Source organism: Aspergillus wentii (genome assembly GCF_001890725.1).
Source record: "Aspergillus wentii DTO 134E9 unplaced genomic scaffold ASPWEscaffold_4, whole genome shotgun sequence".
NCBI lineage: Eukaryota > Fungi > Ascomycota > Eurotiomycetes > Eurotiales > Aspergillaceae > Aspergillus > Aspergillus wentii.
The window spans coordinates 1,744,623-1,760,445 of record NW_024467835.1 but is presented as its reverse complement, the minus strand read 5'-3'; the positions used below and the strand labels follow the sequence as shown (position 1 = coordinate 1,760,445).

Below are 15,823 nucleotides of genomic sequence, written 5' to 3'. Positions count from 1 at the left end.
TTTTTTGGCTTTGCTCAACTTATCCGTCACGGTTATTATTGAAGTTTGCCGTCTGTAGTCTGGGAGTATTGATGTGTAGTCAGTTAACCAAGTACTGCTCCGTATCTCAAATTATTGTCAATATCAAATATGCAACGCAGATCCTTTTCAATATCTATAGTCTCTATAATGCATCATATGTTGTCCTATCGATTTCTATTTCACTGTTTTTTGTCCGGTGAGTTTTGGAGTGGTTGTTCACATTTATATATAATCCACGCCGATATCAATTCAACCAGACCAACGACATGGTGATAAAATGAAACATGGCAATTGCCTCAAGGCCATCGCACCTTGCATAATTTAATTTAATTTAATTTAATTTTTCATTCAGCACGATATTAACCCGTGATGCTATCGAATGATGATCATCACCCATGTCCAATCATCCCAACCACCTATGCACCGTAATTGTCAAAAGATATACTCCAGCAACTTTACGACATCCCGAGCATGTTTACAATAAGCATGATACCAAGCCAAATACTCGGTCTGTGACTGTCAATCAGACTAGCTTAGCGGACGAAGGTATACCCAATGTCGTTCGTGGTCGAGAGCAAAGCCCAGGGGTGCATAATTCCAATCGTCCATGGCTTCCAGACCATTTGAGCTTCCAATTGGACCTGACCTGGTCTTGGTTATCCGAGATATTTTTGACAAATGTGCATGCAGTCTCTAGTCACGCCTTGTGGACCCAATTGCTTGATTTCCGAGACTATGTCTCAGTTTCCAGATCGCAACTTATAACTGGAGGAGGCTTCCCGAGTCATTGCGTAGGAATACTAGAATATTACTCAACAACACCCGACAACATAGACATTGGGGATGTGTATGATCGTCTTCTGTCCACCTTCATCATTATTGTTTGGTCAAGGTTTGGAGCCGGTTGATTGCCGGTTTGCAGCCGGTCAGTTGAGTTCAACGAATATACAGAAACGTAATTGTGAAGGTAACGGGTTGGAACGCAGAAGGTGTTGAATTTTCGACAGACGGCCATGGGGGAGGGGGGAGGGAGGAAGGAGTGTATCAGTAGTCAGGATTGTATGAGAGGATCGACTTCAGGGATCCTAAAACAATCTGGAAACGTTAGCCATGCTAGCTGAAGTCCACTTGCAATGGTGGAAGACAACAACCATCCTGAATCCCCAGACCGCAAATATTGACACAGACAGGATGACTGAGTCAGAACAGAGTTGGAGAAAAGAGTGGACCTGACGTTTCCCCGGATTTTGGCCGTGCAGCTCGTGTTGAAGAAGCAGAAGACGAGGATAGACGATCGATTGGCAGTGGATGCGGGCGATGCCGGATGTGCAGCCGGGATGGGCCGTAGGGCAGAGTGAGTCAGCGAGTCTCGACCGGGAGATCTGATAAATAGATTGAGGAGATTAAGATATAAATAAGAGGAGAATTGGAGAAGAATCAAATGGAGATCAAGTAGATAGAATATTGTTTACTGTCTAGTATTGTTGTCTACTGTCTAGTTGGCTTCTCCTCACTGTGGCTATTTTCTCCTCACTGGGCGATTTTCCCCTCATGGGCCGATTTGAAAAGGGAAAAAAGAAGAGAGAAGAGAAGCACACGCTAGAACGCTTATCCCCAAGAAGCAGACGCTTATTTTCCCCAAAGAGGATAATTTGGAGAAGAGAAAATCACAAGGGAAAACAATAAAAAAATAATCAGCAAAAAAAGATAGCTGACAAAAGGAAAGAAGAGAAAAAAAAAAAAAAAGAAAAAACTCCGCTGGAGCGAGCTGTGTGATTCACCGATTCGCCCAAAACAGCCTAAGGGTGTGGGATCTCGGTCCCTTCGCAACAGTCATCTTCACCTCTACGCCGAGTTTTCCATCGCTTTTCAGCGCTGCGAATTGTCATTGTGACTTCTTTTCTATCCATCTCCTCTCTCCTCTCCTCTCTTCCCCTCCACTTGTAGGGTGCGACTGCCAGTCCGCTTTCAAAAGATGGCTTCTCCATCCATTATGCAGCTGTCGTCGCTGTCGCGCAGGTCGCTTTCGACGCGATCCCCAGCTCAGCTCCTGCGCTCCGCAAGACCCTTGAGGTCCTCGGGTCTCTCCCAGCAGTCTTTCCAGCGCACTGCTCGTCGCTCTTATGCTGATGCAGCTCCCTCATCTTCTCCCGCCCCGAAGCCCAAGAAGCGATTTAGATTTTTGCGATGGACTTGGCGGTTAACCTTGCTCACTGGTGTTGGTTTGACTGGTGTCCTGGCTCACAGCATCTACGACCTCCGCCAACCCCCAGAGCAATTTCACCCGGATCCCGAGAAGAAGAACCTGGTCGTTCTCGGTATGCGGACATCCCTTTTCCTTACTGTCGCGACCTAGCGAAAGGACCGTCGTTTCTGACTCAATTGATCTTCTAGGTACCGGATGGGGTGCTGTTTCTTTGCTCAAGAAATTGGACACCGAAAACTACAATGTCATCGTCATCTCTCCCCGAAACTACTTCCTGTTCACCCCTCTCCTGCCTTCCTGCACCACTGGTCAGGTTGAGCACCGCTCCATCATGGAGCCCATCCGTAACATTACCCGTCACAAGAAGGCCTCCGTCAAGTTCTACGAAGCCGAAGCTACCAAGATCGACTACGAGAACCGCAAGATCTTTATCAGTGATGACTCTGAGATCAAGGGTGACATCTCTCACACTGAGGTGCCTTTCGACATGTTGGTCGTCGGTGTTGGTGCCGAGAACGCTACTTTCGGTATGTCGCGGATTGCATTGATGTACGCGCATTAAGTTTAATGTTTGCTAACAACCCGGCGCAGGTATCAAGGGTGTCAAGGAAAACTCCTGCTTCCTGAAGGAAGTCGGCGATGCTCAGAAGATCCGCAAGCGTATCATGGACTGTGTTGAGACCGCCATGTTCAAGGACCAGAGCCCCGAGGAGGTTAAGCGACTTTTGCACATGGTTGTCGTTGGTGGTGGTCCCACTGGTGTTGAGTTCGCCGGTGAGCTGCAGGACTTCTTCAACGACGACTTGAAGAAGTGGATCCCTGAAATCAAGGACAACTTCCATGTTACTCTCGTTGAGGCCCTGCCTAACGTAAGAGCACCGGAACACTCACTCCGATTATCAGATGCTAACTATTCCATTTAGGTTCTTCCCATGTTCTCCAAGCAGCTGATTGACTACACCGAATCGACCTTCAAGGAGGAATTGATTACCATCCGCGCCAAGACCATGGTCAAGAACGTCACCGACAAGTTCATCCAAGCCGAAGTCACCAAGCCCGATGGATCCAAGGAGATCGAGACCATCCCCTACGGTCTGCTAGTCTGGGCCACCGGTAACGCCGTCCGCCCCCTCGTCCGCGACCTGATGAACCAGCTGCCCGCTCAGAAGAACTCCCGCCGCGGTCTTGCCGTTAACGAGTACCTGGTGGTGAACGGTGCCGAGAACGTTTGGGCTGTCGGTGACTGTGCCGTCACCAACTACGCCCCCACCGCCCAGGTTGCCAGCCAGGAGGGTGCTTTCCTTGCCCGTCTCTTCAACACCATGGCCCAGACCGAGGAGGTTGAGAAGGAGCTCAAGCACCTGTCGGACCTCCAGTCCCAAGCCAAGGGTAACGAAGAGCGTAACCAGATCCTCGATGAGATCCGCGAGCGCCAGAAGCAGCTGCGGAGAACCAAGCAGATTGGTCCCTTCCAGTACTCGCACCAGGGAAGTCTGGCCTACATTGGAAAGGAGCGTGCCGTTGCGGATATCAGCTGGCTGAGCGGCAACATCGCAAGTGGTGGAACCATGACCTACCTCTTCTGGCGCAGTGCCTACCTGAGCATGTGCTTCAGCAGTAAGTTATTCTGTTTACAATTACACAAAGTTCACGATTCTGACAAATAATATAGCCCGTAACCGTGTGCTGGTCACTGTCGACTGGATCAAGGCCAAGCTGTTCGGACGTGACGTTTCCCGGGAGTAAAAAAACTCACCAAAAATGCGTCTCTGAATACTTTCGCAGCGATCCGTCATACCTTATCTTCTTTAACGCCGTTTACATGACACCTTTCAACCTGTTTCCTCTACATCTTTTCATTTCTTCAAATCCTCCTTCCACCTTATGATGACCAATCGCTATGATTCCCCATCATCCACCCATCTCTATCCAACTATTTTGACCTAGGACGCTTTGAAGGAAGAAGAAATTCATTCCCATCTTCCAGCGTTGTCGGAACGAGAGAGAAGAAAAGTAATTAATCCGCTTTTTTCTTTTGTCTTTTTCCTTTTTGTTTGTACCAAAAAAGATAGAACTGGGTGCGGGATTATTGTCTAGAAATTCGTGAAGAATTGGCCATAATATTTTCTTTTTTATCTCTTCTTTCTTTCTTTTTTTATCTTACTTTTTTCTTTTGCCGGTTTTCTGCTTTTGAGCCTTGTAATATAGGTGTTCGTTCCTTTGTTAGCTTAGCTTTTGTTTCAATACTTATGGATTGGATTTCATATTTTCAATACTTTTCTTGTCTTTATTATTTGGTTTATTTTCTATGTATATCATCCAAGTGAATAATACCTAGGGTAGGTAGGTAGGCAATGACGGGAAAATCAAGGATATCCATATTATAAGGTCTATTGAAATTCTGATTGACTCAGACTGTTTAATCTGAACACCAAACTAGCTTTACATACAGCCCACTCGGGCAAACACCGACTAAAACGGAGCAGGGAAAAAAAAGGTGATGGGTGAAAAGAGAGACTCGGAAGAAAGGAAAGGAGATAATAATGCACAGCCGCTGTGTTGACGCCTATTCAGGGGGTTATAATAGAACTATAGACAGAACCTTCTCCTACCGGTTTAGTATGGACGAAGGTGGGAGAGATTGGAGGAGAGGAAGGTATGGTAGAGTCCAGGAGGGAAGGAAGAAGGAATAGCAGGGGAGGTACACAGCACAAGTTTGGGGAGAGGGAAAGAGTCGATCAGAAAATGTTCCAACCGCGACTTCTCTTTTCAGTCACCAAAGGGCTCTCCTTGTTCCTGTGCATACTGCGGCCATCGAGCTGTCGGATGCCTTCGATCTTCTGCAGGGCCAGTTCGAGTAGCTCCTTCTTCTTGATAATATCGAGGTGTCTTCGGATGCGTGGGTCCTCTCGTGCGAATCGCTCTACCTCGTCGTCGGAGAGGTGACGACCCAGTCTCATGTCCAACTCACGGGGGAAGTTGTAGTAGAACTCAGAAAGCAATTCCACGTTGAGGAAGAGTACCGCCGTCGATGTGAGCTTGTCTGCCACTACGTCGAGGAAAACCTCTGGACAGTAGTACTTGTTCTTCCTGGTAGCGCATTGCTTTGAACGAAGGGCAAGAAGCCTCATCTTGATAAGATCGGCTCGATCGCGGAGAAAAGCGCTTTCTCGGCCTATTGTTCATTAGTTTAAAGCGCAAATTAGAAGAAAATGATTTCAAAAATCATACCTGTGCGCAGCAAAGCAGAACTGAATCCACCAGCGCCACCCACACCGTCACCCTCCAAAACCACTTCACCCTTTCTGATCTTGTCCACAAATGACATTACATCCTTAATCTTTCTCCGCCCAACACTATCCTCGACGCGTTTGAAAGCAGCTTCACATGCCCTGAGTTCTTCCTTAAGTACTTTGCTCACATTCTCCCTTCCCTTTGCCCATTCGGGGTCTTCGACTTCGATTTCAAACTTGTACGGTTTGATACAGTTCTCAACCTGGTCGCTAGTACTGAAAAATCGATCATTCAAAATGCTGGTGCAAGCATCGGTGATCTGCTTCTGAGCATACGGATGAGAGGCGAAAGTGGACGAGGCCAGCAACCGGTCGATATGAGTCTGGAGAGCATTTGCCACGACAGTCGTGGCAAGTCTACCAATGCCAAGTTTCGTTAGCGAAGAAGTGGAGGCATCAAGTTTACGGTGCCAATATTGAGACTCTGGATCCGACTTGGGAAGGTCACTGAGAGGGTCCAGCTCAGGCAATAGAGGGGACAGGTCATCGACTGGCTTGTTCCAATACCGTTGTGCCAGTATGTCCATGACCCGCTGGTCGAGTTCATTCTTAAGCATCTCTCGGACCTGAGGCCGACCGAAACTCTCGGCGAATGCCTTGAACGAATGCTTGAAGCTATCCAGACTCTCGGCAAGGTATGACTCCGCGCTGAGAGGACGGTCATTATATTGAACCTTAAACTCATAAGTTGCCTCCTCTAACTCTTGACTGATGGCATCCCTAGTTCCTGCTAGGCTTGATGCCATGGTTTGCTCAAGAACATGCATGAGTTTGGTACGTAGGGTCGTAACACCCGTCGAAACGCCGGCCTGAGAGCCAAACGCTTCGGGATGCGCAGAGAAGAAGGAATTTTCATTATTCAAAATTGCGCTCGTGATATTACCACTGCCTCTGGAGAATAAAGCCGATGTTTGAGGGATCCTCGAGACCACACCGACATACCCAAGGCGCAGAGGGTACCTCTTGTCCGAGAGGACGTTAGAACCGCGCTCGGGGTCAATAAGATCCATTTTGGTAATGACTCCTATTGTCCTTTCACCCCGGGGATCTACCCTGCGACTCGCCCTCAGAGCCGTTGAGTTGGCAAGGTCAACATCTGCTGCAGAGATGGCTAGGATAACATTCGGTGTTTGAATGTACTTGTCGCAGAGGTCAGAGATTTTTTGTTTTAGTTCTGGGGGCTGGTCTTCACCAGCAACCTGGATGTAGCCCGGGAGATCGATGAGGGAGAGGTCAGGAACATTGGGCGAATATATGTTTAGTTGGATTGGGTCGTCAGTGACACAGTCCTTCTCGGGGACGGCCAGGTTAAGGTCGGTCAACGTCCGTTGAATTTGCGAAAAATCCGTGATCTTTCCCAAGCCCAAGGCCGGGAATTCCCCATATTCGGCTTGCGCATTTGGGGTGTTGACTAAAGTAAGTTCGATCGGTCGTCGAGTAACCATATTCGAGCCCTTCGGTAGAAACTCATGCCCAACAATAGCTTCCAGAACCGAGCTCTTGCCAGAGGATTGCGATCCAATGACTACAATCGATGGAAGCGTTAGCGTATTCGACTGCCCAACTGTCTGTAGTATGTTCCTGATTTCTATCATTTTCCGCGTTAGGAGCATCATCTGGTCATCCTCCGCAACCTCCCGTCCAGTGCGTACGTCCTCTTCATCGGATTGATCGTATCCAAAGGCCGAGCCGCTAGCTGCTCCAGCAGCTGCAACGCCAACTCTGCTCTCCTTGGGCGAACCACCTCCACCGGAAGAACCCCCGTCTCCAGAAGTAGACTCCTCATTAAGGCGGAGAATCTTTTGTAACCACTCGGGGATTTCAACATCTTCTGTCGTTCTTTGCCATCCGCGTTGTGTTTGCTCCGCCACGCCCTGGAGCCCTTCGAACAGGTTTGAAGCAGCATCGCCCGCCGTTTCCCCCGCTCGTTTGAAAATGTCTATCGCGTAATTACCGGCGACTATCAAACTATTAGTGGCTTGTAATTTTATGATTCCATCAAGAAGAACATACGGGTTGCTTGATATTGAAAATAAGCAAAGCCTGCCACTGTTGCACCCCCTAGCATAGCTGGCAGCCTCACAAGCTTGAGTGCTAGCCTAGGGATCATTCTCGCAAATGAAATCGTCCGCACAGCGGGGACATTGTTATGAATTGAATTTGCTCCAACAGGCCATGAGCGGCCTCGCATCGCAGCACTACCATCCGCACGCAGCAAACCCCCAGTTCTTGCTCCAGCATTATGAATATGGCGGGCCAATCGACCCGTCCGCAATAGCGGAACAAGACGGTGGGAGAGAATTCTCCCGCTCATTATTTCGACACTCTCATACACGCCCAGAGAATAAAAGAACCAAGGCGTTCATCTCTGGGCTGTCAGCCACAGAGAGATTATTTGACTGATGTTTTGTGGAGTTGTGATGAATGATAGACGATGTCATCAAAAGAAGTCGCACGAAGAAGTCCCGAATCTCCGCGCCGCCCGTGACCTGCACTACTGGCCGCTCCGCCGCCCGGATAAAGCCGGTGAGTCACGTGTGTACATTGCGATGACGTGACAGCTGAATGGAAAGAGGAAATCAGGAGCTTTCTTTCTGGAAAAGATAAAACAAAACAGAGCTTCTTTTTGGGTCTGAATTTATTCAGCGGTGCATTCTTGCTTCACTTGCAATCCATCTGTGACTGCTTGTGTCTCTTACAATTGCGGGCAGAAGTACTTATTGCTTTTGTCGCAATTGTCTTGTGACTCCGCGACGGGAGAAAACATTCTACTGAATACCGCAGCTCTTGCTTCTTGGACTTCTTTCGCCAAAATCCCATTCTTGCCTATAATTACAAACCGCAGTGTTTGTATTAATCTATATTTATTCTAAGAAACCCTTGGTCAACACATAGGCCCCTCGACGACTCAATATGTGTCGTTTTCTAGTGAGCTGAACCTGTCTACAAGACGAAAGCTGCAGCTGACCGCTTCTTCGCTAGGTATACAAAGGTCGAAATGATATTCGCCTCAGTAAGCTCATTACAGAGCCCAGTCATTCAATTCTGACCCAATCTTATGATTCTCGCCTGAGATTGGTAAGTCTAGCACTGCATCGGTCTACTTTGCCACGTCGAGATACTAACCCATTGATAAGGACAACCGCCGTCCTGTTAATGGCGATGGCTTTGGAGTTGGGTTCTACACGGACCCCAAACTAGGCCCAGAGCCATGTATCTTTACCTCTACCTTGCCAGCCTGGAACTGCGAGAACCTGGAGAGGCTGGCATCGAAAACCTGCTCGAATCTTATCTTTGCGCACGTGCGAGCTACCACTGAGGGCGCACTGTCTGACACCAACTGCCACCCATTCCAGCACCAGACATTGATGTGGATGCACAATGGCAATATCGGGGGTTGGCAATACGTCAAGCGGATGCTGGCCGATTCCCTCGCGGACAAATGGTACATTGGTGTTAAAGGCGGAACTGACAGCGAATGGGCATTTGCATTGTTCCTTGACTTATTGGAAAAGGAAGGGGTGGATCCCAGCTCTGATCCAGGCCCAGAAGGCTTCGGTCAGGCTCTTTTGCGACGGGTGATGATGAAGACAATCGCCAAAATCAACGAATTCATTCGTGAAATTCCCAACAGATATAATGTTCACGGCGTGGAGACCCGCAGTCTGCTCAACTTTGCTGTTTCGGATGGCCACACAGTAGTCTGCACTCGATACATCAGCAGCAAAACAGACGAGCCTGCCAGTCTGTACTTTTCATCTGGTACCAAGTGGGTGGAAGGAAAGGACAAGGGCCACTTCAAGATGGAGCGCCATGATAAAGGAGCCGATATTGTCTTGGTGGCGAGCGAACCCATTACCTTTGAGAGACGTAAGAACTCAAGAAAACAACCACCCTTTAATCGCGTGCTGATCTAGTCTATTCCAGATAACTGGGTCTCTGTCCCTACAAACTCTGTCCTCACTATACACAAACAGACCGTCCTTTTACATCCCATTTTGGACGAGTTTTACGGCGAGAATATGAACCAGGACCGTTCTTCGTGCTTTGCTGTATCCAAGGGTCTTGTCAGCACCGCACCTGGAACGACCGTACAACCGCAGAACGCAGATGGCACTCCTGATATTGCGCACTTGCAACAACCGCCGGCTCCCAGCCCATGCGCAGTATCAACCTGATACGACTGCAGGCCATTATTATTAAGTTGTTCTAAGAACACTACATTGTTGGAGTCATTGGTTAGTTTTTCTAGGGAATTGGATCAATGTTGGAGTTGGGGTTGTTGAAGTACTAGACTTTTCCTTTTGGTTACTGGGTGCTGGGCGCTTGCATATTGTTAAGAGGTCTATATATGTCCTTACTCGCATACTGATGTCGTAATTAGCATCTTCTATTTTTCAGCCCAGTGTTTACATGACCTTTCTGGACTTGAATATTTCGGTTTATTATGTGTTGATTGATGGTGGTGTGCTGGTTCCATTTCATTCTTGAATGTTGTATTAAGATTATTATCATAAATATGAAACGCCTGACCCAGAAATCATCATAAAACCAATTTGCATACAATGCAGCATAAAAGGTGACAGTTCAAATATCTTCACCGGAAATATTCGCATGTTTGAAATACTTCATCCCCACCCAAGCAACCATCACCCACACCCACGACATGACAGCCGTCAAGATAATGAGCGCGGGGTAATATCCAACAATAGGCAGGGTCGGGTCATCTTCCAGTTCTGGTGGCGCATAGGGCGTCTCCCCAACATCCCACGCCCAACTCCAGACCCCAAAGCAACTTCCCATTCCCACGACAAAAACTAACCAGGTCACAATCAAGATAATCCACCCCCACCACTCGGTCTCGGAATAGTCCCAGGTGATCTCTGGACTGTTCTTCATTTCCACCGCATGTGTGGCAAGAGGCGAGGATTTGGTGCGGTGTACCACACGGTATGTTGAGTCAGGCTGTAAGGCGTAGTATGAGTCCGAACTCGACGAGGGAGTTGGAAGGTGTAAGCCTGCAGTACCACTGGAGCTGCTGACAGATGAACTGCGCATCACGGAAGCAGCGGCATTGTTCTTATTGCTGTTTAGTCGGGGAAAAGACACCACGTCATCGTCATCGGCGCTCATCTCCTCACCGAGCATGGTGTGCTTGGAGAGGCTTGCCTGGTGGCGTGCAGTAGATGCGCCTAGGGGCTTTTGTTGTTGCGAGTCCAGCATGACCCATCGTGGGTTGTTTTCGGAATCATTTGCCCGGTCAAAGTTCCCCCGCGGTGTATGTTCGTGTTCTGAAGAGATGGTGTTATTGGTCAAGGATCGCAGCGGCGAGCTCGATGCGGTGGTGGTGGTTTGCCCACCGAGGTCTCCGCGTAGAACATCGATGGGTGCCCTACTCACGACTTTCTTGTCGCGATTCTCGAACCGGGTGCCGAGCAGCGCAGTTTTCCTTAACGAGCCCCTTCTCCGGCGCGTTCGTCTCTGCTGCTGTAACGCATTAGACATGGCCCTTTCCCCCCGCAGGCTTGAGCCGAGAATATCCCCGCCGTCGCGTTCGATGCCGGAATGGGCCCTCTCGGGGGTGATCTGTGTCGCTTGGTTCATTCGGAATAACGAGAGCTTCGATAAGAGAGAGCCGGATAGGCTGCGCTTGTGGCCACTACTGGCACTCCCGGATCGGACCCGTTCTGAGAGCTCATTGTTATCCACCGACAAGGCCGCACGCTTGCTATCGCCCCCATCTTCCATTGGCCCAAACTGGAGCGATTTCGCGGGCCCCTAATACATCCACATAAATGTTACCGAGGAAATTCCGAAATTCTCGAATCAAAGATAGGTAACACCCGTTCAAGGGTTGTGCTCGAGGGATTCCATGAAGCGGCAATGATTGCGCAACAGGGGAAGATCGACTAGGCGAACCATCAATGGACTCTGTCTGGGCCAAGACCCCAAGGCGGTAGCAGATCACATCTCAGTCCAACATTACGGCTATGTAGTATGTAATGCAGTATTATGTGTCTATTTGTTTACAAATACCATCTACCTAGTTATTATTCTTTTATCAACCATCTGATGTCGTTAAGTTGTCAACATCGTCGTCTCATGATACTCAGCTCTACATTTTAACTATATATAACAGGTTGGCAAATTACCTTTCATCCAAGATTGGCCCCGTGGCTCAATGGCAGAGCATCAGTTTTCGGCACTGAAGGTTGCAGGTTCGAGTCCTGCCGTGGTCATTCATTCATCCGATTTCTTTTTTCTTTTTTCCATTTTTTTTCTTTCTTTCATTTTTTCCAGACAGCATCATGTTACTTACATATATAGTATGTATATGTGGTAGACCACTTTCCTAGAGATCACCTCAGATATCCTTTCCTGGGCAGTTTGAGTAAATAAAAATACCTTCCTTAAGCATACCAGCAGAATATGGATATAACCTAGATATCAGTAAAACCTGCCTTAGAGTTATTTACATTTAGTCTCTCAACATGCAAGAATGGATTGAAAGTTCGCGATCCAGAAAAATTAGTCTATAATGATAATATCATCTGATACGCAGCATCGTTGAACCGAGGTGGTCTCATTGTTACTTGTTGCATACGCTATGCTAAACCATAAGGTAAGGTCCAAGAGCACGGATATTCCAGGTAGCAAAACAAAGTGGTATCATCCAAAACGCCATTGGGCCAAGACAGACGAGACCAGGACGCAGAAACTGGGCTAAAGAAACCGATATCGTCAAATGAGAAATCACCAGATGGGATGGAAATCGTAGCATCGTCAGTTAAGCAAATGTCAGGTCGTTAGTCAATGAATCCATAACCTTAACGGAAAGAAGAGGTTATTGAATAGATATAAAAGAAAGAAAGAGTGCTATCAGACAGAGAAAACATATCAGGCCTGCTCAGTAGACCATACACACATACTAAAGCGATACGATACAAACCCACACAAGACAAATTTATCAAATGATAGTCCAAAGGGGGTAAAAGAACAAGCATAAATAAAATAAATAAATAAATGAAGGGAAACAAAAAAAAAATGTACTTTTAGTTTATTCAGCAGCACGCTTGAATCAAAAAGTCCAAGAAGTTCTCAATAAAAGAGGAGAGCACATTCATTCAAAGGTGAAAAAATAGAAAAGTTGATTCAACAAAGTGGACTTGGGGTATTGGGTGCACGATAACACACAAATTTCATTTCAAAAGGAAGCACTTGAGAATGGGGAAACATGCGCTTGAAAATCCACTTAGTAGGACAGTTTGAGAAGCAATCATGATATAAAAAAAGCTTAAAAGGGGAGAATGTATGGGGGAAGTGAGGGGTTTGGAAAGAAAAAAAGGAAAGAAAGATAGACCTCTTTTTTTTTGTTGTTGCCGCAGGTATCGACTCGCACTCAAAAAATTTTTTTGAGGGAGAAGTTTAAACACAGTCGACATTCAAGAGGCGAGAATCGAAATTGGGCTACGCTTGGTAGCCCCCGAAACCGTTTCCAAAGTTGGCGTTGGCTGGCTGAGTCCAGCCAGAGTTTGGTGTACCCTGTCCACGACCATAGCCTCCGGCATTTGCAGGGACCTGAGCGTAGCCTTGTCCGGGCATTCCGCCCTGGTCCCAGCCTCGTCCAGCAGGGTTAGGGCCTAGAGAACATAATTAGTCACCGAGAAAACCCCTAGAAGAGGTTATAGTAGACTTACCCTGAGGAGCCATGGGTGCCCCGGGGCCGTTGTACTGGGGGAAGAACGGGGCTGGGCTGGCATTGAAGGGCGAGGTGCCCTGCTGGCCGGCAAAAGAGTCGAATTGGCCAGTGGGAGGACGGTCCTTACCCCACTACGAAAGTTAGCAAGAAAACATAAGATAAAAGGGCGAAAACAAGGTGAAAGGAGACGTACGCTGCACTTCAGAGGGCGGCCATTGACATTGTACCCGTTGAGCTGGCAAATAGCCATCGCAGCATTCTCATGTGTATCCATCTTGACGAACGAAAACCCGCGGTCGGCCTGCAGGCGGGTTTCCAGAACGTAGCCGAAGTTCTGAAACAGGGGGACGAGGTCGTTCTGGGTGGTGTAAGGGGTAAGGTTACCAACGTAGCACGTGGTCTGCCACTGCGGGGTTTGCTGGACAACCATGTCGTAGCTCTGGATGCCGTGAGTAGGGAAGTGATGGTGGCCAAAGGGAGTAGTGGGAGTCATGCCCATGGCAGCCATCGCTTGTTGCTGAGAGATAGAAGGCTGGCCCTTCTGGTTGGCCCAGTTGCAGCGAATGGCACGGGAACCGAGCCATTCACCATCCATCGAGCTCAGGGCTTTGTCGGCATCTGAGCGGTCACGGAAGGCAACAAAACCGTAGCCTCGAGAGCGTCCGGTCTTCATGTCCCACATGACACGAGCCTCGGACACCGAGCCAAAGGCAGAGAAAGCCTGTTGCAAGACTTCATCATTCACTTCATTGCTCAGGTCACCAACAAAGATGTGGAAGTGGTTGGAGGTGTCTTCCTTGTTTGTGTTGTTGGACTGGTAGGCCCAGTTCACACGGATCTCCTACAATGATAATCAGAAATAGCTTTTGTGGATTGTTGATCGATCACTCGCATACCGACTGGTGGATACGGCGCCCGTTGAGGGTCTGCATGGCTCTCTCAGCCGCGCCAGGGTCATCGAATTCGACAAAACCGTAGTTGCATCCCTTGTTATTGAACTTCTGTGTTAGTCAGTACAGCAGCCGGTTAGGCAAAGGTGGTTGCATATTCTTACCGAGCTGGCGTTCTTGTCGGGAATGACCTTCACGCTCACGACATGGCCGGTGGTTTCAAAGATTTGCTTCAAGATATCCTCTGTCACCCTGGCGTCGAGTCCGCCGACATAGAGAGCCCTCTTGTTGGGCTCAGGGGCAGCCCGACGAACATATCCACCAGCACTGGTCGGGGACATCATGTTCCCAGACATCGGGGAGGTGATAGCGGTGGGGATAGGGTTGGTGTTCTGCGGGATCACCACTGGCGGACGAGGGGGTGGTGGCATGTGGGAGGGATTGGCCTGGCCATTGCCCTGAGAGGCGTCATACTGCTGGCCCGAAGCCCCAGTGGCAGCCTGCGGGGGTGGTGGCAGAGTGGAGGACGAAGAGGCGGGAACGTTATCAGCCATTGTATACAGTATTCAAAGATTGCAATTATGCACAGAAACAATCAGTCAAACAAAGCAACGTAGAAATCGATGGGCGTTGGAAGCGCTTGACCGGGAAGCGTTGGGCGATACGACGGCGTTAGCGACGGAGCGATGCAGAGCGTTTACGGAACGGTCAACAAAATCTGGTGAGCTCAAAGGCGGAAAGCGGCGCGGGGATCGATCGAGACACGAAAAAAGACGTGGAAAGGAAAGGCCGCTAGGTCATGTAGTTTGAAGCACGGTATGAACAATCGTCAAAGTGGGAAAGACGGCCGCCTTGATTGAAAAAAAAGACGGAGAAGAAGAGTGGAAAGAGTTTCGTGACAAAGAGTCGAATGCAGAGGACTCAAAAATACAGCTTTCGAAAGCCTTAGCCCCAACGGCGAGATGGGGTGGAAAAGCAAAGTGATTGCTGGAAGATGACCAACGCTAAGTGTCGAAGGACGAGGTCGAAAAGAAGAGAAGAAAGAAGAAGAGCAACAATATAGGGAAAACAAGCGAAACAAAAGGAAGAGTTGAAAGGGAAAGTCACACACACGACCGGACGCCAACAGATGAGCGACGGTCAGCGCGCACGAGAGCTGGAAAGAAAACGAAGTGAAATGAAGTACGTAGAAGAGGAGGAAATAAAATGGAAACAGAGGATAAAAAAGGAAGAAGACAAGAAAGGATGATGATGATGATCTGACGGGAGGTCGACTGGAGAAGAGAACGAGGAGTTTGGAACGAATGGACGGGCAAGAGCCGCTGCGGTGGGGGGAGGGCCGCGCTAGGCCGCAAAGCGTTAGGCGACCCCTTACGGCTGTCGCGGTGGCCATGAGATGCTTAACTTTCTTTATTCTTCGCTGGATCGTGATCGGAGTCGAGAGCCTGAACGGTACTGGACACTGGAGAGAATCGTTGATCACTGAAGCTCAAGGTAATCAATCCATCATGCTGTTTGGTCTTTCTGCTGCTGTCCATGTCATGCATCTGTCTTATGTCTGATGTAAGGTGCACGGCGCACTGATTTCTCTGCGGCCATTGATTTGGCTCCTGTGCCGACGATATGCCCCCTTGCAACTTGTTTAAATAGACATCCTGTCCATTGCTGATATTCTCTGGACCTTTCTGTTGCTGTAAAGCTAACTGGCAGAAAA

The 15,823-nt window shown here is 48.5% G+C and overlaps 7 protein-coding genes and 1 non-coding gene across 8 annotated transcripts; 4 read left to right on the top strand and 4 right to left on the bottom strand.

Moving 5' to 3' along the window:
* The first annotated feature begins 8 nt into the window (after positions 1 to 8).
* ASPWEDRAFT_40495 (uncharacterized protein) lies at positions 9 to 1,209 on the top strand. Its single transcript, XM_040835329.1, has 2 exons — positions 9 to 1,106; positions 1,173 to 1,209. The coding sequence occupies exon 1, from the start codon at positions 417 to 419 to the stop codon at positions 927 to 929; it is 513 nt and encodes a 170-aa protein (XP_040688971.1). The 5' UTR covers positions 9 to 416; the 3' UTR covers positions 930 to 1,106; positions 1,173 to 1,209.
* A 787-nt stretch (positions 1,210 to 1,996) lies between these two features.
* Positions 1,997 to 3,973, top strand: ASPWEDRAFT_110662 (alternative NADH-dehydrogenase; the record flags this gene model as incomplete). The annotated part of the gene is made up of 5 exons (XM_040828197.1): positions 1,997 to 2,339; positions 2,416 to 2,754; positions 2,819 to 3,096; positions 3,151 to 3,844; positions 3,900 to 3,973. The coding sequence occupies 5 exons, from the start codon at positions 1,997 to 1,999 to the stop codon at positions 3,971 to 3,973; spliced, it is 1,728 nt and encodes a 575-aa protein (XP_040688970.1).
* Positions 3,974 to 4,688: 715 nt separating this feature from the next.
* ASPWEDRAFT_133272 (dynamin-related GTPase MGM1) lies at positions 4,689 to 8,015 on the bottom strand. Its single transcript, XM_040829302.1, has 3 exons — positions 7,534 to 8,015; positions 5,459 to 7,480; positions 4,689 to 5,402 (listed from the first exon to the last, which is right to left on the bottom strand). The coding sequence occupies exons 1-3, from the start codon at positions 7,832 to 7,834 to the stop codon at positions 4,966 to 4,968; spliced, it is 2,760 nt and encodes a 919-aa protein (XP_040688969.1). The 5' UTR covers positions 7,835 to 8,015; the 3' UTR covers positions 4,689 to 4,965.
* A 418-nt stretch (positions 8,016 to 8,433) lies between these two features.
* On the top strand, positions 8,434 to 9,698 carry ASPWEDRAFT_172109 (glutamine amidotransferase subunit DUG3; the record flags this gene model as incomplete). Its single annotated transcript, XM_040830889.1, has 4 exons — positions 8,434 to 8,448; positions 8,503 to 8,598; positions 8,658 to 9,390; positions 9,448 to 9,698. The coding sequence occupies 4 exons, from the start codon at positions 8,434 to 8,436 to the stop codon at positions 9,696 to 9,698; spliced, it is 1,095 nt and encodes a 364-aa protein (XP_040688968.1).
* Positions 9,699 to 9,772: 74 nt separating this feature from the next.
* ASPWEDRAFT_504451 (PIG-Y family protein) lies at positions 9,773 to 11,598 on the bottom strand. Its single transcript, XM_040837440.1, has 2 exons — positions 10,917 to 11,598; positions 9,773 to 10,811 (listed from the first exon to the last, which is right to left on the bottom strand). The coding sequence occupies exons 1-2, from the start codon at positions 11,266 to 11,268 to the stop codon at positions 10,108 to 10,110; spliced, it is 1,056 nt and encodes a 351-aa protein (XP_040688967.1). The 5' UTR covers positions 11,269 to 11,598; the 3' UTR covers positions 9,773 to 10,107.
* An 89-nt stretch (positions 11,599 to 11,687) lies between these two features.
* On the top strand, positions 11,688 to 11,759 carry ASPWEDRAFT_t140. The gene has a single exon. It is a non-coding gene; the product is annotated as a tRNA-Arg (tRNA).
* Positions 11,760 to 12,755: 996 nt separating this feature from the next.
* Positions 12,756 to 14,800, bottom strand: ASPWEDRAFT_504112 (nuclear and cytoplasmic polyadenylated RNA-binding protein pub1). Its single transcript, XM_040837433.1, has 5 exons — positions 14,274 to 14,800; positions 14,116 to 14,220; positions 13,413 to 14,060; positions 13,218 to 13,350; positions 12,756 to 13,160 (listed from the first exon to the last, which is right to left on the bottom strand). The coding sequence occupies exons 1-5, from the start codon at positions 14,661 to 14,663 to the stop codon at positions 12,988 to 12,990; spliced, it is 1,449 nt and encodes a 482-aa protein (XP_040688966.1). The 5' UTR covers positions 14,664 to 14,800; the 3' UTR covers positions 12,756 to 12,987.
* ASPWEDRAFT_504059 (uncharacterized protein) lies at positions 14,801 to 15,820 on the bottom strand. Its single transcript, XM_040837432.1, has one exon. It carries the CDS (start codon positions 15,500 to 15,502, stop codon positions 14,939 to 14,941), a length of 564 nt encoding a protein of 187 aa, XP_040688965.1. The 5' UTR covers positions 15,503 to 15,820; the 3' UTR covers positions 14,801 to 14,938.
* Between the last annotated feature and the right edge of the window lie 3 nt (positions 15,821 to 15,823).